Source organism: Narcine bancroftii, chromosome 8, assembly GCF_036971445.1.
Source record: "Narcine bancroftii isolate sNarBan1 chromosome 8, sNarBan1.hap1, whole genome shotgun sequence".
Taxonomy (NCBI): domain Eukaryota; kingdom Metazoa; phylum Chordata; class Chondrichthyes; order Torpediniformes; family Narcinidae; genus Narcine; species Narcine bancroftii.
The window spans coordinates 27,250,369-27,275,134 of NC_091476.1; the positions used below are offsets into that span (position 1 = coordinate 27,250,369).

A 24,766-nucleotide genomic window follows, 5' to 3' on the forward strand; every position below is an offset into this window, starting at 1 on the left:
AGGCTTTCTCATGCCCCCTTCGAGCTCTCCTATCATTTTTTAAGCTCCTACCTGGGTTCCATATACTTCTTATGAGCCCTTCCTGTTTCCTATATCTAATATATGGTTTTTTCTTCCTCTTAGTTACCCATGGTTCCCTTTTCCTACGATATTTTCCTTGTCTCAGTGGGACAAACCTATCCTGAACCCAGTACAAGTGATCCCTAAACTTCCTCCACATTAGTTCGTACTTTCTCCCTTGAACATCTGCTTCCAAATTATTCTCGCTAGTACCTTCCTCATCCCATTAGAATGAGCCCTTCCCCAATTAAGCACCTTCCCATTTTGTCTGTTTTTATCCTTTTCCATAGCTATGCTAAAGCTCAGGGAGTTGTGGTCACTCTCACCAAAAAGCTCCCCTCCTGAGAGACCCACCACCTGACCAGGTTCATTACCGAGAATTAGATCCAGTATTGCCTCTCTTCTCATTGGCTGGTCCACATATTGTGTCAGGAATCCTTCTTGGACACTCCTGACAAATTCAGCCCTATCTCTCCCTCTTGCAGTAAAGAAGTGCCAGTCAACATTAGGGAAATTGAAATCACCCATAACTACAACCCTGTATTTCCTGCACTATTCCAAAATCTGCCTGCTTATTTGCTCCTCAGTGTCCTGAGGGCTATTTGGGGGCCTATAGATTACTCCCAGCACAGTGATAGCTCCCTTCCTATTTCTGCCTTCCACCCACACCAACTCAGTGGACATTTCCTCTGCAGCCGTGATAATACTATCCCTGACTAGCAATGCTTCCCCCCACCCCACATTCTCTTACCTCCTATCCTATTCCTTTTAAAACATCTAAACCCAGGTACCTGCATCAGCCAACCCTATCCTTCCTCCAACTAAGTCTCTGTAATGGCCATAACATAGCAGTTCCACATACTGATCCATGCTCTAAATTCATCCCCTTTATTCCTAATACTCTTTTGAGGAAAGTCAAATATGTGATATACCTATGCCTTTCCAGCTAATGTGATCTTGATATGAAAACTGATATTCTTAATATTGCTCATCAAAAAAAAAGTTAGGTCCATCCATTCAAGGTGAAGGATTTTTAGAGGAGATTGCTATATTAGCAGCTTTATTACTGAAGAGAGCTTGCATTTCAATAAAGCAGAACTTTATTGTCTCAACGAAGGTTTTCCTGGAGGGAATGTCAATGTTTGTTCCTTCCATTGAGGTTACTATCACAAATTGAGTCTAGGACTTAGTAACTACCTACCTGGTCCAACAAAGTTTGTCGATTAACTCTTTCATAGTCATGTTATCCCACGCCTCTGCCTTCTGAGCCCTCCACGGTGTATCTGCAGGAATCTTAAAAAAATATTAAGTTAATGCTTGTTAAAGATGGTTGGCAACACTTGTCCACTCATTTTCAAGATTGACTGAAAAATCCTGCCCATACAGCAATAAACAAAATTTCCTCACCCTGGTTATTTATCAACAATAACATCTTCCAGCTCCAGGGTTAAAATTCTTGACAAGACAAAGCAATTGGCCCCAAAATTCTTGGATTGATAGAAGAAAGTGTGGTGCTTAAAAAGAATGTAATGATGGACCTGAATGATTAATGGCTGATGGCTCTGACATCCATTCTCATGAGGTGGCTCAAGAGGATGATTTATAGTTTACATTAACTCCAGTCTCTTTGATCCATTCCAGTTTGTACATCACCAGAACAGGCCCGCAGCAGATGCCATCTTTCTGGCCCTACACTCAGCCCTAGAGCACCTGGTCAGTATGGATACCCACATCACATTACTCTTTATCAACTGCAGATCTGCTTTCAACAAAAGTCTTGAAAAAAAAACTAATCCTTAAGCTACATAACATTGGTCTCCATACCTCTCTCAGCAATTGGATCCATGACTTCTATACCACAGATCTCAATCAGTGGAAATTGATGGGAGTACCTCCTCCACGATAAATACCAGGCACCATAAGGCTGTGTCCTCAGTCCCCTGCTATACTCCCTGTATGCCATAACTGCAGAGCCAAACATAGTTCCAATTCCATTGAAAATGTATGGATGACACCACTGTCATATGCAGGATACCTAGCAACAATAAAGTGGAGCATGAACAGTATTAATAAAGGTGACTTGATTTATATGATATAGGAGATGGCCACTGGTCTGCTCACAGGACAGCCTCTTTGACTACACCTTGGTACATATGACAATGAACTTGAACTCTGTGTAATTCCTGGTGGAGGGAAACCTCTGCAAGAGGAATGCACTGGCTTAAACTCAGTTCAGTTCAATCCTTGTCCTTATAGTGATAGTTGTATGCAAATAACAGATAAGATGGAGCAACCATTAAAACCATGTTACTTTGAAAATGTTGCAATAGTTGCCAGGATCTATTTGTCTTGGTTCAAGGGATACTACTCAATTGTTAAGGTCATATCTTGAGTGCTGCTAATTACATAATATTCAGGAACCCTTGGCTATTCTTGGAACTCAACTATTTCAACACAATTAATGAACTAAAGTCTGAAGGCTACACAATGGACTTCCTACTGGACCGGAAGAGATAACACCCGACTAATCATCTAAATCCTGCTCTTCCAACCAGATCCACACATTACGCCTTTTTTACTCAGACTCTTCCCATGTATTCTGCACTCAGGAGGTGCTTCAATTGCAGCATGGATAACTCAGGATAGATCAGGGTTATTTCAATGAATCACAGGAGGATTTATGATCTTACTTTTATCACCACATTTTACAATGCAATCCTCTGTAATATCTTTGCCAGTGTATATCAATCTATAAAATTTGATGATCATTTGGGCCATTGAATATTTAAGAATTATTAGAATTCCTAATAGTTGATGCATTTGTAGATGATTTCCTTGGGACACTGGGTAATTCAAATTATTGGAATTCCTAATGGTTGATGCATTTATTGATGATTTCCTTGGGACATTAGGTAATTCAAATTATTAGAATTCCTAATGGTCGATGCATTTGTTGATGACTTCCTTGGGACACTGGGTAATTCAAATGTATGAATGCAAATTAAAATCAACTAGAAACATCCCAGACAGCAGTAGGACTGGTGCCTGGGTAATGATCAGCACACTTCAGAACTCATTGACTTTATACCAAAACTATAATAAAGAGAAAAATTGGGCATTACAAGGCAATAAAATGATAAGACTAGTACTGAATAATCTTCTATTAGAAAGAAGCATCACCTCATTTCCCATTTCATCCAAAGTTCTCCAGTAGTTGTTGTAGTCCATGTAAGAAATTGGGTTCCACACTGGAGGAAATGGTCCATTAAATGGGTAAGATTTGCCCTGAAAAATAAGACAATGCAGACTATTCACTTTGAAAATATGAAAACACATCCATTTGCTTTGTACCCATGGATATGTGGTGGAGCACTAGACACAGATCCAGTTCTCAGGGATGAATGGTAAATTAAGAATCTTGTACTATTTACCAGAGATTTCCAAGCTGGGCAATTGCATGCCTATTATTCTGATCCCTCGATCACCATTACCATATAACCATATAACCATTTACGAGCGGAAACAGGCCATGTTGGCCTTTCGAGTCCGCACCGGTTCACTGATTTTGTGCACCCTCTTCAGGCATCTAACATTCTCTCCTCTAAACATGTGACACTCCACTCTTCAAGAACTACTCCTCATGCCAGTATCAAACTTGCCCACAGAGTGCAGGGGTCTGGTCTGATGAACTGAGTGCCAGCTCACAGAGGCCAAATGTCAGTTCCTAGACATCAAATATTAGGTCATTGGTTTCTCTGGTTTTCCCTTCTACCCCCAGCAGCCTCTGCTTTCAATGAATCATCTGTTGTAATTTCCATCAGCTCTAACAAAACTCCACTATCAGACCCCCATTCCTCCCATTCCATCCCTTTGTGGCCCCCTAGTCCATTCTTCTATCTCCACTAACCATTCCATCTTATGGAATTTGTCCATGCAACCAAAGAAAATGCAGCAGCTGTCGTCCTCACGAAGGGATCCAGAAAGCCTTTCCAGGTGAGGCAGTGATTCACTTGAGTACTGTGCAATCTATTCAGTGTTCACAATATAGCCCTTCTATGTTGGAGAAATCAAACATAGATTAGGTGATTGCTTTTTAGAGAACCTGTGTTCAAACTGCTGGAGTGACCCTGTCACTTTAATTCACAATCCCACTCCTACTCTGGCCTTCCTGTCTCGTTTGGGTCCATACCATTACCAGCTGGAGGAATAGTGTCTCATTTTTGGTCTGGGAATGTGGCAGGCTTCTCAAGAGCTTAACGATAACTCCTCAGCAATTTTCTGCAAGGAGCGCCTGGATTTCAACCTGGAATGTCTCTGCCAGAAGGTTGGAATTCTGCATCAGCAGGGATGTCCAATTTCTTAATGGAAAATTTGTCATCTCTTCTTTAAATTGGTATCCAGCAAAGATATTGTTTCATACTGTTCATACAATCTCTCTGAGAATCTACTATTTAACAATATTTATTTATTTTTATACATGTGCTGCATATAAATCATTTATAAATATGTGTGCTATACCTCTGTATGTATTTGCATGTTTTTACACCGAGGATTGAAGTTGTCCAGTTGTACTTTACAATTGTATGATAACAATGAACTCTGGAACACCTGGACAGTAAAGATGCACACATCAGGATTCTCTTTATCAACTACAGTTCGACATTCAACACCATCATCTCCTCAAAACTGATCAGCAAACTCCTGGACCTGGGAGTCAACACCCTATTGTGTAATTGGATCATGAATTTTCTCACCTCCAGACCACAATCAGGGCCAGTGACAGACTATTTTGTGCCCTAGGCAAGGCCAACTATTTGTATCCCCCCCAAAAACAAAATTGCTAACTTCCACTTTTGTAGAAAAAAATGAAAAGCACAAAACATGAAACTGCTAAATTTATTTTAAATTGCAAGAATAAGTAATACAGCAATCTTTGATTATCTTTCTCAAATACAAAAGAAAATATTTTGGCACACAAATAATTTTGAACTAAAGGAAGAATGCATCCTTCTGCCAAGGCAACACAACATTAAAACCTTTTACTTCACACACATTTAATTCTATATACCTTTCAGTGTCCAATTTATTTCCACAAAAATGACGCAGTATGAAAATGCCCCTTTGGCCCATCAAGTTTACTCTGACTTGCCCGTAACCATTGTTAAAAATATATGCTATTCCTCTTTTAAAATTTTTCCCATATTTCTATCATTTCCCCCCAGATTTTACAACTCGCTTATACACTACAGCAGTGGTCTTCAAAATGCCACCTCCCCCTACACTCACATTTCCACCTTAAGCAATCCCTATGCCATAGGTGCTCTGTGAATAGTAAGGGATTGTTTAAGGTGTATGTGAATGGAAAGAAAAAGTTTGTAAACCATTGTTTTAATCATATCTAATTGACTCATTATGTACACGGTTTCATAACTCCAAAGGAAATGAGCCAGTGACAATGTTTCTAAAGCAAAATATTTCAGTAACAATTGAATCTAGAGCAGTGGTTGTCAATCATTTTTCCCCCCCACTTACATACCACTTTAAGCAATTCCTTACTAATTACAGACCACTCACAGCATAGGGATTGCTTAAGGTGGAATGTGAGTTCGGGGGGCAGTTTGAAAACCACTGCACTACAGCAATGGCAATAATCTACCTGCCCACATCTTTGAGATTCGAAAGGAAATTAAAGCATCCAGAGGAAGTTCAGGGCAGATGCCAGATCACTGGAGTTGTGAGGTAATAGTTCTATTAATTGCACCACTGTGAGACAGCATCAATTATACCAATAATAAAGATGATTACATGTCTCTTTCAGAACTACCTGGAAAGATAGTATATCCATATTACACACAACTGTGAGAACTTGCAATAGAGTGATAGAGAACCCTGAACAAAATGTAACTATAACCATAGAATACTACAGCACAGAAAACAGGCCGTTCAATGCATGCATTCATACAGTATAAATAAAGAAATGAATATTCATTCACTCTCCTTGGCTCCTTCAAAGCCCATCACACCACTCCACTTGACGTCTGCAGCCATTGCCGATCGCACCAGAAATGTGCTAAACATTCCTTCGTCTGTGAGCCCACTGCACGCGCGCCAACCAGCCTCAGTACTAACCTACCGTGCAGGCACCGGCTGGCCCCGGTTCTCAAATCCATTGTGCATGCACCAGCCGGCATTCACCCGTGCGCACAAAAATAAGTATGGTCGTGCCCAGCCAATGGGCCCCGGGATGCCGACTAATAAAGTAAGTGTATTTTTGCACATTTGGTCCCTACACATAGGACAACTAGCCATCCTGACTGTGCCCTCTGAGGTCAGCACCATAGGCGGCTGCCTAGTTCACCAGTGCTTCCAGTGGAAGCACTGGCCCTGACTACAATCAATGTGGATTGGTAAGAACATCTCCACAATCTCAATCAGTACCGGAACATCATAGGACTGTGTTCTTAGCCCCCTGCTCTACTCACTTTGCACTTACAAATGTATGGCTCTGTACTACATCAACTCCATCTATTCATTCATGATACCACAGTAGTGGGTTGAATAAAAATGGGTGATGTGTTAACATATAGGAGAGAGATTGAAAACTTGGCTGAATTGTGCATCAACAACAACCTTGCACTCAATGTCACCAAAATCAAGGAGCTAATTTTTGACTTCAGGAAGGGAAAACCTGAGATGTACAATCCAATGATCATTGGGGAATCAAAGATGGAGAGCAAATTTAAGTTCTTGGAAGTCACCATCTCGGAGGATCTTTCCTGGGCCCAACACACAAATGGCATTGTGTAGAAAGCCTCACTTCCTCAGGAGTTTGCAGAGGTTGGGCATGGCATCAGAAACCCTGGCAAATTTCTACAGTTGTGTGGTGGCAAGTATGCTGACTGGCTGCATCATGGTCTGGAATGGGGATACCAGTGTTCCTGAGAAAAAAATCCCTGCAAAAGATAGTGGACATAGCCCGACATCATGGGTAAAACCCTCCCCACTACAGAGAACAACTGCAGGGAACACTGCCATCAGAGAGCAACAGAAATCATTAAAGATCCACACCACCCAGCACATGCTCTGTTCTCACTACTGCCACCTGGAAAGAAGTGTAGGCGTCATAAGACTTGCTCCTCCAGGTTCAAGAACAGCTGCTACCCTCTCCACCATCAGACTCCTCAACAGGGATTCAATCTGGGACTTATTTTAGGTCGCTTACTTTAGCACTTTATGGATTTATTTTTCTCTGCTTTGCACAGCCAGTCTGTTTGCACTTCTTTCTTTGTTTACATGTGTACATTAAGTCAGTTTTTGTTTTGCAGTGCTAATTCTTGCCCATAGGAAAAAAAATTCAGGGTTGTATGTGATGTCACGTATGTACTCCAACAATAAATCTGAATTTGAAAACCATCTCCCAGAAGGCCAGAAATGATGCGGTGTCTGAAAAACAATGCAGTACATAAAGCCCACTAACTTTCACAGGTCTCATCTATGTAGTAGGAGGACATGCCTGCCCAGAACCAGCTGGAAGATCTGCAGGTTCACTGAGGCTGTGAAAATGAAAGTCTACATGAAATGCTATCAGAAATCGATTCCCAATGACCATTAAGCACCCATTTCCACTAACCCTATTTTTTATGCTCTCCACATTCCAATTAACTCCCCCCACCCCAGATTCTACCGCTCACTAGCACATAAAGGGGCAATTTCAGTGGCTAATGAACCTACCAAGTTGCAAGTCTTTGGGATGTGGGAGGAAATTGGAGCATCTGGGGAAACATGGCCAGAAGGGGAAGGGGCAAACTGAATCCAGTCAGCACCTGAGATCAGGATTGGACCTGGGTTTCTGGCACTGTGAGACAGCGGTTTTGCCACTCTGTTGCCTGAATGAATGTCATGCCAGGAGGAAAGCCACAACAGCCAGATCTGCTGAAGGAACTCAGTGTGTTGATCTGCATCTGTGGGGGAAAAAAAAAACCCTGTATCAAGGTAGTGCTGTCCCAAAACTATGACAATTCCTTTTCTCCTCTCAGTTCGTCTAGAAGATTGTATTTTGCTCTGGATTCCAGCATCCCAGTCTCTTGTGTGTCCTCAGGTTCATAATTTCCTTGTGTTACCCAGACAAACACTCCTGCTGCTGACTGATAAAGAAACAGAATACTTCTCTTTCTGACCCTCTTCTAGTCCAAGGTTCCACTCTAGACAATTTGGCCTGGTTCCTCATGGATCAGCGAGTTAAGACACAAGAGTGACATTTATTGTTTGTGTGTGATGTGAATGCTTGAGAGAATAGGATCACTTGTCAAATGTGCCTTCATGTATCTACTCCCTCAGAGAGAAATAACAGCCCAGTCCAAAGGCAACAGGATACAGACTAAAATCAATCAATTATTTCAACAATACTATCATCAGATGCGTCACTGCCTTTGGCACGACATTATCGGCAGCATCTTATCAGTGGATACAGTGAGAAGGAAATCTTTGGGTTCTTGCCCAGCATTCACTGAACCATGTGCTTGCCTGGAATCAAGATTCTCTAAGCCAGTGGTTTTCAAACTTTTCTTTCCACTCACATACCACTAAGTAATCCCTAAACCATAGCTGCTCTCTGATTAGTAAGGGATTACTTAAAGTGGTATGTGAACGGGGAAAAAAGGATTGAGAACCACTGCTTTGGACCCAATTTTTACTGAAATATTTTGCTTGAGAAAAATTGTCATTGGCCCATTTCCTTTGGAGTTAGTTTTGATCATTTAGGATTGATTAAAACAGTGGTTTTCAAACTTTTTCTTTCCACTCACTAATGCCTTTAGCAATCCCTTACTACTCACAGAGCACCTATAGCATAGGGGTTACTTAAGGTGGAATGTGAGTGGAAAGAAAACATTTGAAAACCACTGCTCTACGCAGATACCAGGAAAAGAGTGGCATCCAAATTGAGTTTCTGTCCATGGTTTATATTACAATTATTCATCACAGAAGTGGGTTTAAGTCACTCACATTAAGTTCACCCTTTGCAATAAATACACCCTGAAATGTGCAAAAAAATTGACTTGATGCCACATTATCATGGTTGCCAGTTAGTCACATGGTGACAGATCACTCCATTATAGTACAATTGATCATGTTTTACAATTCAATGTCACTTTTACAATTCAATGTCACTCTGTATTGTTTGGTCAGTCAATTCAACAGTCAGAGGGCTTAACTAGACTATGGTTTAGATAGATTGTTACATGGAGGCATGGCTTTTGTGGCATCATTCAGTCAGTCACAGAATATCAAGGACTACCATTAATCTAACAGCAACAGACAAGTAACACAAAATTTGAATTGACCATAGCATCTAAAGAGGTGACAATCCAAACTGCCTTTTTTGTGTGAAAAGCTGCAGATAATTACAATGTTATTCCTCATCAGACTCTGAGTTTGCATATATTCCCAGCTAAAGTGAAAATGATCAATAATTTCCTTAACAATCACACTGGCAGGCTTTATAACTCAATCGAGAGTTATTCTATTGCAGCAGGGAGTAAAAGTAAGAAGACTACAGAGTCTGTGGGCTCTTTGAGGCTGCTAAATCAAGGCAAATGATACTGAAATATACAAAATCCTCAGAGGTTTGATGGGATATAGACAAGGAATATGTTTCTCAAAGCAGAAAAGTTTAGAACTAGGGACTATTTAGGACTGATATGATGAAAAATTTCTCCGATAGAATCTCTGGAATCAAAACTGAGATTAACAGATTTTTGGATCAGAAAGGAATCAAGAGATGGTTTTGATCTTATTACTACAAGGAGCTGAATGCACTTCTCATGTTCCAATACACACAAACCCTAATGTATATTACACTGCATCCCTTTAAAATAGTCCTAAACTATGCAAAACATTATCTATTTACAAATATAAAATTATTCCAGTTAGCTATTTATGGATATTAATACATTTAATTCAATAGTTGTGGAGGCAATCTAGCTAAATATACAATCATTCAGATCTTCATCTATTTGATCACAAAATTCTTTACTCGTGAATTGTACATAAGATTTCCAATTGAGGCAGTGGGAGAGATTACCAAGCAGACAAAGAAGATGATTTAAGAATGTGCTCAGGGCTGGTGCTACCACTAAACAAACTAAGCAGCTGCTTGGGGTGCAGTCAGGATGGCTAGATGTCCAGTGTGTAAGGGCCAAATGTGCAAGTTTGTGCCTACTTTATTAGTCGGCATCCGGGGTCCCTTGGCTGGATGCAGCCATCTTCATTCTTGTGCACATGCATTAGTGCCGGCTGGCACAAGCGCGATGGATTTGAGCAACTCCGGAGCCATATGAGCTTCAAGCAAGGCAGACGCAGACTGCACCCGAAAGCAAATAGGCAATTATTCAGCGAGGGGCCAAACAAATGCTGCAAAAAAATTGATGGACTGGAAGTGCAGGGCTTTATTTTCCAAGTTATTACAAATTTAACTATGCATTTTACAATTATATCCACCTCTGACCTTAGGTTGGAAGGAAGCTGTCATACAAATTTCAGATTTATTGTCAGAGTACATATGTGATATCACATACAACCCTGAGATTCCTTTTTCCTATGTGTGCGGAAGAATTACCACTAATTGGTAGTGCAAAAAATAAACTGTTCACAGCATAAACATATAAACAAATAAAAGAACTGTAAACAGATAATGAATGTAAACAAACTGCAATACAGAGAAAATGAAAGTAAGAGTCCTTAAATGAGTCTGATTTACTTTGTCGTTGAGGATTCTGATGGTAGAGGGGTAGCAGCTATTCCTGAAACTGGTGTTGAGAGACTTGTGACACCTATACCTCTTTCCTGATGGCAGCAGCAAGAACGGTGCATGTGCTGGTTGGTGTGGGTCTTTCATGACTGCTGCTGCCCTCTGACGGCAGCATTCCCTATAGATGTACTTAATAATGGGGAGCATTTTCCTGTGATGTCCTGGATTATGCCCATTATTTTTTGGAGGGCTTTACGCTCAGGGGTATTGGTGTTCCTATAACAGACCAAGTTACAGCCAGTCTGCATTTTTTCCTCCACAGCTCTGTAGAAATTTTCCAGGGTTTCTGGTGTCATACCAAACCTCCGCAAAAAAATAGAGGCGCTGACGTGCTTTCTTCATGATGCCATTGGTGTGTTGGGTCCAGGAAAGATCCTCTGAGATAGTGACTCCCACGAACCTAAATTTGCTCACCTTCGCCATCTCTGATCACTGGATTGTTTACCTCTGGCTTTCCTTTCCTGAAGTCAACAATCAGCTCCTTAGTTTTGGTGACAATGAGTTCAAGGTTGTTGTTGGTGCACCATTCAGCCAAGTTTTCAATCTGCCTCCTGACTCATCCCCTTCCTTTATACAACCCACTTCTATGCAATGCAATTATAGAAATGCGGGTTTTCCTATCTCTCTTTCTGGCTGCTTCTCCTTCCCTCATGATTGGTGCCACAGATCAGTAAATTCAAAATAGATATATTAAACATGACAGGCTAACTTCAGGGTCTTTCATTTTATTCTGTATCCATAGAAACAGAAGCAAAACACAAGCACTAAAGGGCAATCTGTCTGTGGTAAAACAGTGATAGAAGCACATTTCTAGATATGCCAAAAGAAAGAAAATACAAGGCATTTTTATCTCCAATAATCAAAAGATGTGGTTAATACAATGGAAGAAAATGTCCACATGGGACTTCCCAATAATTGCTATCACTTCAACAATCACTAGTCTTTTTTTATTTCTTTTGATGTATGGCAGTGTGCTTCTATCAAACATAAGGAACATTGATGCACCATCAATGACTCAAAAGATTAAAGTTGAGCATATCTGATAGGCTTTTATTTGCTATAGAATGAAGGCACATCCCTGCTGGTCGATTGTCCTGAACTGAGGAGCGGTTGAGGGACAGTCAGTCACCTTTATTCAGAAGCCTGTGGGAGAGGCCACAGGTATAGTCACCCAGACAGGTAAATATATGCATATGGTAGTTTACCACAATCATTCAGTTTTATTTTCTGCAAAGCTGTCATATTTAAAATAAGATTGTCACCCAATCTAGCGCTAAGAAAGAGGTAAGATGTGGTAGATTTGGTTTAAATGTCAATCCTTTTTTCTTACTTTGAAAATTCATTAACAACTAAAAATTATTGCTTTAACATCACAAGACACTAGAAATAAGTAGAAACATTTATTCTCTTTAATACTGATGTTTGCTTTAAGATTTATTTTTCAGGAATTTATCCATTTTAAGGTTAAAATAAAACTGACATTAATACCTTAACCCAAACAAGAAGGTGTAGTAAAATAACAAAAGATATTGTCAGACCCTTATTAAAACTGGCTTTTCATTGATTCTACATTTTTTCTGATACTGTAATCTGAATTCATGTGCTGTTGATAAAATATTCTGTGAATATTAATATTGATATTAATAAAGGTATTTTGAGATTGCTCAATCCAAAATTTATTTTCATTATTCCATGCCCTCAAACTTGGAACAAACCCACAATAAAAGGCAGACTTGAATAACAGGGACCAAATCCTGAACATTCAGTTAAACTTGATATAATTATCAAGGCCAATCACTTTAATTGATCGCTGCAGCCTTCCCTTTTTTTTTTTTTTTTTAAATTTTTTATTTTTCACACCATAAATCACAATAGCCATGATATACACTTTTTCTTTTCCACACCTTTACAGTGACTTTTTCTCCCTCCCCCCTCCCTCCTCCCAAGCCACCCCCCCATCCCCCCCCCTCTCATCCATTTTAGTTATACAATCTAGGTTGCATTAATTCAGTTAGACAATGTTGTCATTCAACAAAAATACACCAGAAATTCTACTGAGTCCATTCTTTTCTTTTCTTCTCCTTCCATCAACTTAGGTAATGTTTGTTCCCGGTAGGTTTTCGCTATTGTATTTAATGTAAGGCTCCCATACTTGTTCGAATATTTCAATATTATTTCTTAAACTATATGTTATTTTTTCTAATGGAATACATTTATTCATTTCTATATACCATTGTTGTATTTTCAAATTATCTTCCAATTTCCAGGTTGACATAATACATTTTTTTGCTACAGCTAGGGCTATCTTAACAAATCTTTTTTGTGCATCCTCCAAGTCAATTCCAAATTCTTTATTTTTTATGTTACTTAGGAGAAAGATCTCTGGATTCTTTGGTATATTGTTTTCTGTTATTTTATTTAATATCTGATTGAGATCATCCCAAAATTTTTCTACTCTCTCACATGTCCAGATTGCATGAATTGTTGTTCCCCTTTCTTTTTTACATCGAAAACATCTATCAGATACTGTTGGGTCCCATTTATTTAACTTTTGCGGTGTAATGTATAGTCTGTGTAACCAATTATATTGTATCATACGCAGCCTCGTATTTATTGTATTTCTCATCGTTCCAGAGCATAACTTCTCCCATGTTTCCCTTTTTATCTTTATATTTAAATCTTGTTCCCATTTTTGTTTAGTTTTACCATTTGTTTCCTCATTTTCCTTTTCTTGCAGTTTAATATACATATTTTTTATAAATCTTTTGATTAACATTGTATCTGTAATCACATATTCAAGGTTACTTCCCTCTGGTAAACTCAAGTTGCTTCCTAATTTATCTTTCAAGTAGGATCTCAGTTGGTAATATGCCAGCGCTGTATCTCCCGTTATATTGTACTTATCTCTCATTTGTTCAAAGGATAAGAATCTACTTCCTGAAAAACAATTTTCTATTCTTTTAATCCCTTTTTTTTCCCATTTTCTAAAGGCAAGGTTGTCTATTGTAAAAGGGAGTAGCTTATTTTGCGTCAATATTAGTTTTGGTATTTGGTAATTTATTTTATTTCTTTCTACATGAATCTTCTTCCATATATTGAGGAGATGGTGTAATACTGGAGAAGTTCTATGTTGTACCAATTTTTCGTCCCATTTATATAATATGTGTTCAGGTATCTTTTCCCCTATTTTATCTAATTCTAGTCTCGTCCAGTCTGGTTTTTCCCTTGTTTGATAAAAATCTGATAGGTACCTTAATTGTGCGGCTCTATAATAATTTTTGAAGTTTGGCAATTGTAAGCCTCCTTGTTTATACCATTCTGTTAATTTGTCTAGTGCTATCCTCGGTTTCCCCCCTCTCCATAAAAATCTCCTTATTATTTTCTTTAACTCTTTGAAGAATTTTTCTGTCAGTTGTATTGGCAATGCCTGAAATAAGTATAGTATCCTTGGAAAAATGTTCATTTTAATGCAGTTTATCCTTCCTATCAGTGTTAGTGGTAGCTCTTTCCAATGCTCTAAATCGTCCTGTAATTTTTTCATTAGTGGATTGTAATTGAGTTTATATAATTGGCCTAGATTTTTGTTTATTTGCACACCTAGGTATCTTATTGCCTGCGTTTGCCATCTGAATGGGGATTCCTCCTTAAATTTTGAGAAATCCGCGTTATTCATAGGCATTGCTTCACTTTTATTTACGTTTATCTTGTATCCCGACACTTCTCCATATTCCTTCAATTTCTTATATAGTTCTTTTATTGATAGTTCTGGTTCTGTTAAGTACACTATCACATCATCCGCAAACAGACTGATTTTATATTCCCTGTCTTTTATTTTTATTCCTTTTATATTATTATCTCTTCTTATCGATTCTGCTAGTGGTTCTATAGCTAGCGCAAACAATAATGGTGATAGTGGGCATCCCTGCCGCGTTGACCTGCTTAAGTTAAATTGCTTTGATACATGTCCATTTACTGTCACTTTCGCTAACGGTCCCTTATATAATGCTTTAATCCAATTAATATACTTCTCCGGTAAACTGAATTTTTGCAATACTTTGAACAAGTAATTCCATTCTACTCTGTCGAAGGCCTTCTCTGCGTCTAAAGCAACTCTGCAGCCTTCCCTTGATGGAAATGTGAAAACAAAGATTCATCTGGCATTTCTATTGCTGTTCCCTGCAGTGATAATGAATTATTAGACATCCATCCATGGATAATCAACCTAATTTTTATATTGAGAAAGACTGACAAACAGATTAATGCTGACTATTAGATTTATAAAATTATCCACTCCGATGGGAGTCATTTGTAAATGTAGTTTTTAATCATTTTTTTTAAGTCTGAAGAATGTTGCCATGTGACACACAACTAAGGAATGTTATTTGATTTCATTGGGAGTGATTAATTTGATAGTTTGGCGTTCTATTTTGAGGAAAATGCAAGCACTGTCTGGCCATGCCCATAATCTGCTACATCCAGCATCCACAATCTGGTACATCAATCTTAATATTGGCAGTAATGATGACAAGGAATGTTTCAGTCTCTTGAAAACTTCTCTTAACTTCAACATTTAAAAAATAATGTGGAATATTTTACCTGCACAAAGTGAATTAGTTGCTCCTTTTCATTTACTTTGTAGGTCTTTATACCCAGTTCCTTGGCTAATCGCAAAATCCGATTTTGAGTGGGTCCGACATATGCTCCCCCTAAGTCAACATATTGGAATTCTGGACCCTGCGAGAAATAATGGTATTAATAAACCAACCATTTTTAAAAATAAAAATCTGATGGTTGACAGTTCTCTGGGTGGTGGCAAAATTTCTGCTACATTTCTGTTTCTCAAGAAAATATACCAGTGTTAATTGAGTGTAAACCAGCAGCATGGGCTCGTGTGCCGAAAGGGCCTGTTACCATGCTATATGTCCGTTTATCTATATACTACCAATCATTGTTGACAAGCTATTCCACCATGTAGCCTGGGCAAATTCTTGCACGATTTTCATGAATGAACATTTTCCAGTTGGAATCACTTACCAGTGATTGGCAGCAGGTATCTTTTTGAGCTCAATGGCACTGAAACCAATTCTACCCAGTGCATCTTAATAAAGCTCTGCTGATGTAAATTATCATTCTTGACTTCTTCCTTCCATACAATTGAAGCAAAACACAACAAAAGACGATTAAAAAAAAAAATTAATCTTAATGCATATAAAAAAGGAAAATGAAGAAACTGGACAAAAGGATTTGTTAAAGCTGGGGCGGCCAGGGCTGGGAGTCGAACAGAGAGATCAAAGGAGGATTGATGTTGCGCTGACCACAAACCTGGAAGAGACCCACCATGGTAGAGGAAATTTGGTTGGTAGAGGGTTGGGAGCAGAGAAATATTCAGCAATTGAGTGAACCATTCCTTTTTAGAGAGAGAAGACAGAGTGAATTTGCTTGTCAGTGGCATGCATTTCAGGGTGTGGTAAGCATGGTAACCCTAATGGATGGATTAAACCACCAAGATTTTTTTCCCCCAATTTACCAATAATGGTCCTTCCTGCAGCATTTGTTTGCACAGGTGCTTTTATCACTTTGTGGAGGAATCAGGTCCCATTTGGTACAATGATGACCTTTTAATATATAGGTATGCAGTCAGCAAATATCATGGGGTATAAATGCACTGGGGGGCTGAAATAATAATTTTTGCATGCTACAATATGGAGGTTAGGTGTACAAAGTACATCAATAATCAATGATCACATTATCAGTCCTATTGTATCATTAAGGAACTTTTAACTGAAGAGTCGTTAAAAGCAAAAATTCATGATTTCCAGATTGGCTAATGGGTAAGAGAACAAACTACACTATGCTTTAAAGGTATAAATAAGTGCCTTCATAGGTATTGGAACATTCACTTCTTTCTACTGCGTTTTTAGCACTCTTTGTGGACCAGGAATCACAAGTGATCCTCATAGAATTCAAGTTCTGACCAAATATCCTTCAAATGCTAAGAATAGGTGCAGAGGAACTACATCCTGTTGATAACCCATCATTGGGATTTCTGGAATCTATGTAACCCCAGATATGTCAGGATCATGGTCATTTTCATTACTTACTCGAACAGTGTATGTTCGTCCCCCAACACGATCTCTCGCTTCTAAGACCAGCACTTTCAGGCCCTCCTCTATCAGCAACTTGGCAGCTGAAAGACCTGGAGAATACAAACTTTAGAGTTGGATAGGAGCCATGAAGTTTTGAATACCAAAGGAAATGTTAAACCAAAGCTAAAAAAATAACATTACAATAAAATATAAATAATTTTTGCATTACAATTAATTCATTAAATTTTACCACTCTTCTGCCAAATGCTGATCAAATGCCATCAAATTAAATTTTAATCAAAGATGGCCATGGTAAATCAAGTGATTTCTCTATCACAAATCTAGGGCACTTTGAATGAAGACCTGTAAAAACTATTTGGTTATCTGGCCAGTGTTGGCTGAAGTCATTTTTCAGCAATTTTAAATGGATGATGTCAGGATTCTGAAAATTCTACTAAATTTATACATATAGTCTGCAGAGAAACTAAGGTATGTTTCTTTTCTTCAGTGACTGGTTATTCTAACGACCGTCTTTTTTTAAAAATAAAAATAAAATTCAGTTCCAGAAATGATAAAGTAAATCTGTCTGGACTATAGGAACCTTCCATTTCCATTAACAGTTAAATAAAGTCTAATGGTCTTTTTCAGATATTAATCAATTTGAAGTCATCTATCTGTATTCAGAGCAATGCTTGCCTCCCACTCATTTCCGATACGCTGTCAGAATAATAAAGGTTTCTGAGAGGATTTCTTCGGGCAATCGAGCTACAAATCAATATATGTCAAAGCAAGGCAGCAACGCAGGAAATAACACATCTCAACATGAAGGCTGTAAACAACCAAATGCGAATAATTTCAAAACAGCAGCTGCTGTTAGTCAGCTCATATATTATAAAGCTTCATTTTAAGGACACAATTTCCTGTTAATGAAACTTGGTTATAAATTAAAACCATTAAAAAGTACGCCTTATGATTTACTTCTGCTCAGTCTAAAGTTAGAGCTGTCATCTGATGACAAGTGAGAAGTTAACAATAATGTACAATATTCTGCACACCATTTCTATCTGGACAAGTTATTTTGCTGCCCAATTTTAAAGGGATAACTACCATGCTGTAGATTTCTGAATCACAATTAGAATTTAATGTCACAAACAAGTCATGAAATTCAGTGTTTTGCGGCAGCATCGTAGAGCAGACATTTATATAAACCACCTTACATCAACAGATTAGAAAAACAGTGCCCGGAAAGTACGGCAATGTGTTTGGTTCATTAATTATTCAGGAATCTGATGGCAGAGGGGAAGAACCTGTCCTTGTACTGCTGAGGGCTCATCTTTAGACTCCTGTACCTTTTTCCTGATGGTAGCCGCATCACCTACAGCTCCTAGAACGCTTCCACCAGCGTTGTCTCCGCTCCATCCTCAACATTCATTGGAGCGCCTTCATCCCTAACGTCGAAGTACTCGAGATGGCAGAGGCCGACAGCATCGAGTCCACGCTGCTGAAGATCCAGCTGCGCTGGGTGGGTCACATCTCCAGAATGGAGGACCATCGCCTTCCCAAGATCGTGTTATATGGCGAGCTCTCCATTGGCCACCGTGACAGAGGTGCACCAAAGAAGAGGTACAAGGACTGCCTAAAGAAATCTCTTGGTGCCTGCCACATTGACCACCGCCAGTGGGCTGATATTGCCTCAAACCGTGCATCTTGGCGCCTCACAGTTCGGCGGGCAGCAACCTCCATTGAAGAAGACCGCAGAGCCCACCTCACTGACAAAAGACAAAGGAGGAAAAACCCAACATCCAACCCCAACCAACCAATTTTCCCCTGCAACTGCTGCAACCGTGTCTGCCTGTCCCGCATCGGACTTGTCAGCCACAAACGAGCCTGCAGCTGACGTGGACATTTACCCCCTCCATAAATCTTCGTCCGCGAAGCCAAGCCAAAAAAAAAGCAGAGTGAAGAGGGCATGGCCTGGGTGGTGGGGGTCTTTGAGGATAGACACTGCTTTTTTAAGATCCTGCCTCTTGTAGATGTCCTTGATGGAGTGAAGTCTGTTACCTGTGATGTCGCAGGCTGAGTTAACAACCCTCTGGAGGTTATTCTTGTCCTGAGCATTGGCATCTCTGTCCCAGACGGTGATGTAACTAGGCAGAATGCTCTCCACGGTACAGCTGGAGAGGTTTTTGAGAGTCTTCGGTGACATTACAAATCTCCAAAAATACCTCACAAGGTATAACCCCTGGTGAGCCTTCTTCATAATTGCACTGACATGGCGGCTCTAGGACAAATCCTTGGGAGATGTTGACATCCAGGAATTTGAAGTTCTTGACCCTCTCCATGACTGAGCCATAGATGAGGACTGGGTTGTGTTCCGCTGGCTCCCTCCTGAAGTCCACAATCATTTCCTTGGTTTTGCTAATGTTGAACGCAATGTTGTTGGCATGACACCATTCAATGAGCTGTTCCATCTTCCTCCTGTGTGCTCCTCATTGCCGTTTATGATTCTGCCGACAACTGTGGTGTGTAAGCACTTCTCAGAAATTGAAAAACAATCTTCTGTATGACCATGCTGTCATGATTACATTAAAAAAATCAATCCCGTGAAATAACTACACCTACTGGATGACGACCTTGAGGTTATCATCATCTCCTGGCAATCCTCTGCATTCATATAGCTGATGAAACTATAACTCGGAGTTACCCTCAGCTGCATATCTACTGTGAACAATACATGGCACTTATGAAACCTAGAAGGCGATACTGGAAGAGCTAATCCACCATTTGTTAAGGAGATCAATTGTTAAAAGGGAGAGATTTGAAGGCGAAACAGCAAAAGGAAATTATTTCTCCAGAAATATGGCTACATTTGTCATTTGCTGTTTTTGAGGATTAAAGATTTCTCCATTTAATGACCTTGTTCACTTTAACTCCTTGTTCACTTTAAGATATTTCAGACTATTTCAAACTGGCCACCACCTCCACCTTCGTAAAAGCAGTGATGAGTGCACCTATGCTCTTTCAGATTCTCAGATCTATCCTTGCATTTTCTCTCATGCAAGAAGCTATAAACTGTGGTCATGATTTGTAGCTTCCTGTATGAAATAAATTGGTTAAGATACTTTGACATTTAATTAAATCCATCCAAATTATTATTTTTTTATAGAATCACACAAGGTCGGCAGGACAAACAATCCATTCTCCCAACAGGCCTCAGCTATCAAATTTGTCCCTTTTCTTTGATTTTCCCTGATTTCCCAGCACAATCAAAATTTTCAATTATATATCAATTCCCTACTCAGAGTTATTGTTGAATCTGACACTCTAATACTTTCAGGCAGTCCAGTTCAGATTGTGACATCTTGCTGCAAATAAAAACTTCATCTCTTCCATCATTCTTTTGACAATAAGTATCCTCTTGTGCTAGATCAAGATCTTTATAATTTTGAGTACAATAATTAAATCTCTCCTTAATCTTGTTGGCTCGAAGGTGATCCGTGCTTTCTTCTCTCACAGTAACTTCATTCTGGCTGCATTTTAGTAATTCTCTCTCTCTTCAAGGCTTACATTTTATTCCAATATTGCATTGCCCAGCAACGTGCATAATGCTAATTTAGAAATATTTAGCACATTTAAATCTTCATAAATTTTCTATGTTGTGAATCTATTTATAAACCTCTGCATTTTTAAGTTTTATCAATAATGTTAAATCTAAGGTAAGCATACATTACATCTGGTGATGCACAGTGAGGACTGCAATCTGTCGGGGGATTTATTTGATGTTTAATATGCTTACTGAGTGAAGGTTCACTAATCTCCATAACAACGTGTGCTTCCTATCCAGTAAGGTGCTGGCACGACATGTTGTTTGAATAGGCACTGATGTTCAAGCAAATAATAAATACAGTCTGTAATCTCGATGTTAAATAACATTTATATAACAACAGAATACATTCAAAAAACGTAACCAGTTGAAACATGAAAAACAAATTCACACTGACATTAAACAGGTGAATCAAATTCAAATAATGGAGATATGCCATCAGTACAAATCTCTCAGTTTTATGTTGGCTTGCCATAGGTCTCAGAAGAATGATATTTTACCCTTAATCTCCACAATTTTCTCATTAACTTCCTCTAAACCATAACTCTTTGCAAAGAGTTTCTATTTAATGGTTTTGGTGACTATTTAACAGTGATAACAGTTGAATACCAATTAATCTCTTTGACATGGAAAGATAACTTAAACAGTGAACTTTTATTCCCCACAAGCTGCAAATTCTTAAAGACATTTTAAGATTTATATTTTAGTAGTACTTAATTTTTAATATTTTTTTTCACTCTTCTTAAATTCAGTCTGTCTAAATTTAATTAATTTACGAACCTTTTCATTTCTCAATCTCTAATGCTTGTTGGTTAAGGAGATGCCATTGTTTCACTATCTCCCAAAACCCAAGCGGGCTTGTAACCTTCATACTGCAATAGTCATTCACACTTCCATAAATTCTAGTTTAAAAAATCTTCAAACTGGAGATTGAAGTCTATTTTACACACTTTTAAGATGTCTTGCTATGGCAAGATTTAGCCCATGATATTTAACGTCACTATTTACATCTAGACAAAAACTTATTTTAACAGTGAGTAGATTATGCAGAAAAAAGTGAAATACAAAAGCAGCAAATGCTGGAATCGAGAACAAAGAATAGCTGGAGAAACTCAACTGGTCAGACAGGTAGAAATAGTCAGTTGACTCTTTAGGTGTGATCCCTTTATCAAGACCAATATAGAATAGGTGAAACTACATAAAGGTGTAAGAAGTTGGGGGAAGGGCCCATAGGTGATAGTGTATAGGACAGGTGTGGGAAGAGGAGAGACAGGAGGAGATTTAAAGAAAATTCAGAAGGGGAAAGAAAAGTTAGAGAGAGGAAAAAATAAGTAAGAAGTAGGCAAAGAAGAGATGGGAACAGGGATATCAAATTTGAGGTCAATTTTCATGCCATTTTGAAGAGAAATATGATGTTCCTCATATTTATGCTGTAAGGAAGTGGATTTGGTTCAGAGAACAGATCAGCCTGAGGGACTGCACACTCATTGATACTAGACATTATTAATGGTTTCTTGACTATCAAGGCAACTATAAGGACTAAACTCATTACACCATGCTCAGATATCAAAAACATTTTTACAGCGTGCTTTTAACAGTTAAATGCATTGCAAAACTCCTACATATAGTGAGCTTTCATCTTAAATAATAACCAAGTTGAAATTCACAGAAACTAATCGGTTTTAACTTATTTTTGAAAAAAATAGAAAAATATGCTCAAATAAATGTTTAATATGATGATGAGATATGATTGATAGAAGATGCAATATTGTAAAATTAAGTACAAGGATGATGAGATATAATGTAATCTGACAACAATATTGAAATTTTAACTTGTTTTTATATTTATGCGATTTATACTGACGCTCCCTTAAGCTAGTAAAGTCAAGGTAAATAGAACTATCATCCAAACTGGAAGAATCCAAGATATATCTTTCTATTTTTCTTTGTGTTCTCTTTTGATTTATCTTTTTATTTTGGGGAGGGTAGATTAGATTGGAGTTTTAAAATTATATATTAACATATATTAATATTCTATTTACAAATTTTGAATTTTTAAAAAATACTCATATTCATGATATTAGGCCCAATCAAGTAAAAGTACAAATATAATTTCTTCCTTATTTATTGTTCTGCAAAAAAAAATTACTGTTACAAAACAATCGTTCATTTATGTAGCATGCATTCCTCAATAGTTATCTTCATTCAAATAACTCCAACAGTAGGGCTTAATAAGGCAAGGACAAAAAAATAATTAATCTGGAAAAGAGAAAAGAAACATACCAGACAAGCCTCCACCAATGATAACCACATCTTGTTTCCCACTTGACATTTTCCTAATTTTTGTTTGATCCTCCCTCTCTGGTGTGCTGTCGTGGGTATGAGAGTTTGGCTCTTTTTCGCAGCTTTTGAACAATTTATTTGCAGTTACAGTGTGTCTGCTGCCGAACCGACTGACGTTCTTTTGCGTGATCAGAATAGCACCTGTTCATCACTTGGATTGACTGCTGGGAAACATGCTTCTTTTGTTTGCTTGTGCAATCACCACATGAATAGTATCCTGTTCAGGAGCAGGAATATTGACAAGATCGTTAGAGACTATGCATTTAATGCTTCAAGTGAAGAATTAAATCTGGGAATCTAATGCAATTATAGACAGATAATAGCATTACATTTAAACTAAAATAAGGCTCAAACCAGGCACTAAATACAAATATTAAATTAGTTTGCTCAGGGATGTTAATTAAGTCATATTTGTAGGTTTCTTTGAAGAAAAAGACAGATCTACGTTGAGAAAGTCATTGCCACGTTTCTTCTTCTTTGGCTTGGCTTCGCAGGCGAAGATTTACATTGCCACGTAATTGCTATCTAAAGCCCCTTTCACACTTGCATCCCAGAAAATCGGCCGTTCAGTGTCCCAGGATAGCAATGGGGGTTTGGCCTTTCACACTAGACGACTCCTAACTGGGACACTGAACGCTTTCACACTTGCAAGGGTTTATCCCCGGCGTTTGGCCTGTTCTACCTTTAGCAGGAAGCGCCTGCAATGCAATTCCCCATTTCACACTTGCCTGATCTCAACGCCAGCCTCTGCAGACGCTAGGAATTGTACTAGGGGTCGAGGCCAGCAATCCCTGGCATAAGATGATGTCATCTGATGCCGGCGTTGAGCAGATTTTGCTTTCACACGACACTTAAAAGGCCGATTGGCATTCGATTCCTGTGTTGTGTGGCACCACAAATCTGCTGAATAGAATGATCGTGGATAAGATCTGGCATCTCTGTGGTGTTGTGGATAATCAGCAGAACCAGAAACTTGCTGCATCAATCTGTAGTGTATCCCTCAGCTTACCATGAGGATTAAGCCAAAGTATCAGGAGAAATTAGGTGCTTGACACTTGTAGTACCAGGCATATTTAAAATATTGAGGTGCCAGCATAGTGAAAGTCCAGTACAGGATTACTTGTGTAATGAACAGTAAGCTATGTCACAGTCAACAGATCAAAGCCCTGCCACATCTAGACATGAATTATCAGAATCTTTTCTCATGAACAAGTCATGAAATTTGGTGTTTGTGGCAGCATCATAGAGCAAACATTGATATTATAACCATCTTACAACATTACTATATTAAAAAAAATTAAAATACAAGTGCACAAAAAGGCAATGTCTTTGGTTCATTGATTATTCAGGAACCTGATGGCAGAGGGGAAGAAGCTGACCTTGTGCCACTGAGTGCTCATCTTTCAGCTCCTGTACCTTTACCCTGATGGTAGCAGAGTGCAGAGGGCATGGCCTGGGTGGTGGGGATCTTTGAGGATAGAGGCTGCTTTTTAAAGACACCGCCTCATGTAGATGTCCGCAATGGAGTGGTCTGGTGTCTGTGATGTTGCCGGCCGAGTTAACAACCCTCTGGAGTTTATTCTTGTCCTGAGAGTTGGAGCCTCCGTACCTGGCAGTGATGCAACCAGCCAGAATGCTCTCCACCTGTAAAAGTTTCCAGCGTTTTCGGTGACATACCGAATCTCTTTAGTCACCTCACAATGTATAACTGCTGGTGAGCCTTCTTTATGATTGCATCAACGTGGAGGCTCCAGGACAGATCCTCAGAAATGTTGACACCCAGAAATTTGAAGTTCTTGACCCTCTCCACTACTGAGCCCTCGATGAGGATTGCATCGTGTTCCCCTGACTTCCTTCTGAAGTTCA

The 24,766-nt window shown here is 38.8% G+C and overlaps 1 protein-coding gene across 5 annotated transcripts in view; it reads right to left on the bottom strand.

Annotated features, from left to right (window-relative positions):
* The window catches only part of LOC138740534 (amine oxidase [flavin-containing]-like), a 74,898-nt gene extending 50,671 nt beyond the window's left edge, over positions 1-24,227 (bottom strand). For 4 of the 5 annotated variants that reach the window (XR_011342978.1, XR_011342979.1, XM_069893331.1 and 1 more), the window contains exons 1-5: positions 22,841-24,227; positions 16,969-17,063; positions 15,464-15,601; positions 3,241-3,345; positions 1,262-1,353 (exon numbers count right to left, since the gene is read on the bottom strand). Coding sequence is in view for 3 of the 5 variants with exons in the window: in XM_069893331.1 (XP_069749432.1) it covers positions 1,262-1,353; positions 3,241-3,345; positions 15,464-15,601; positions 16,969-17,063; positions 22,841-22,889 (479 nt within the window). In the remaining 2 variants the exon portion in view is untranslated. Of the gene's footprint in view, positions 1-1,261; positions 1,354-3,240; positions 3,346-15,463; positions 15,602-15,901; positions 16,011-16,968; positions 17,064-22,840 lie in introns of those variants that run through there. The other variant, XM_069893334.1, reaches the window with a different exon arrangement.
* Positions 24,228-24,766: the final 539 nt, after the last annotated feature.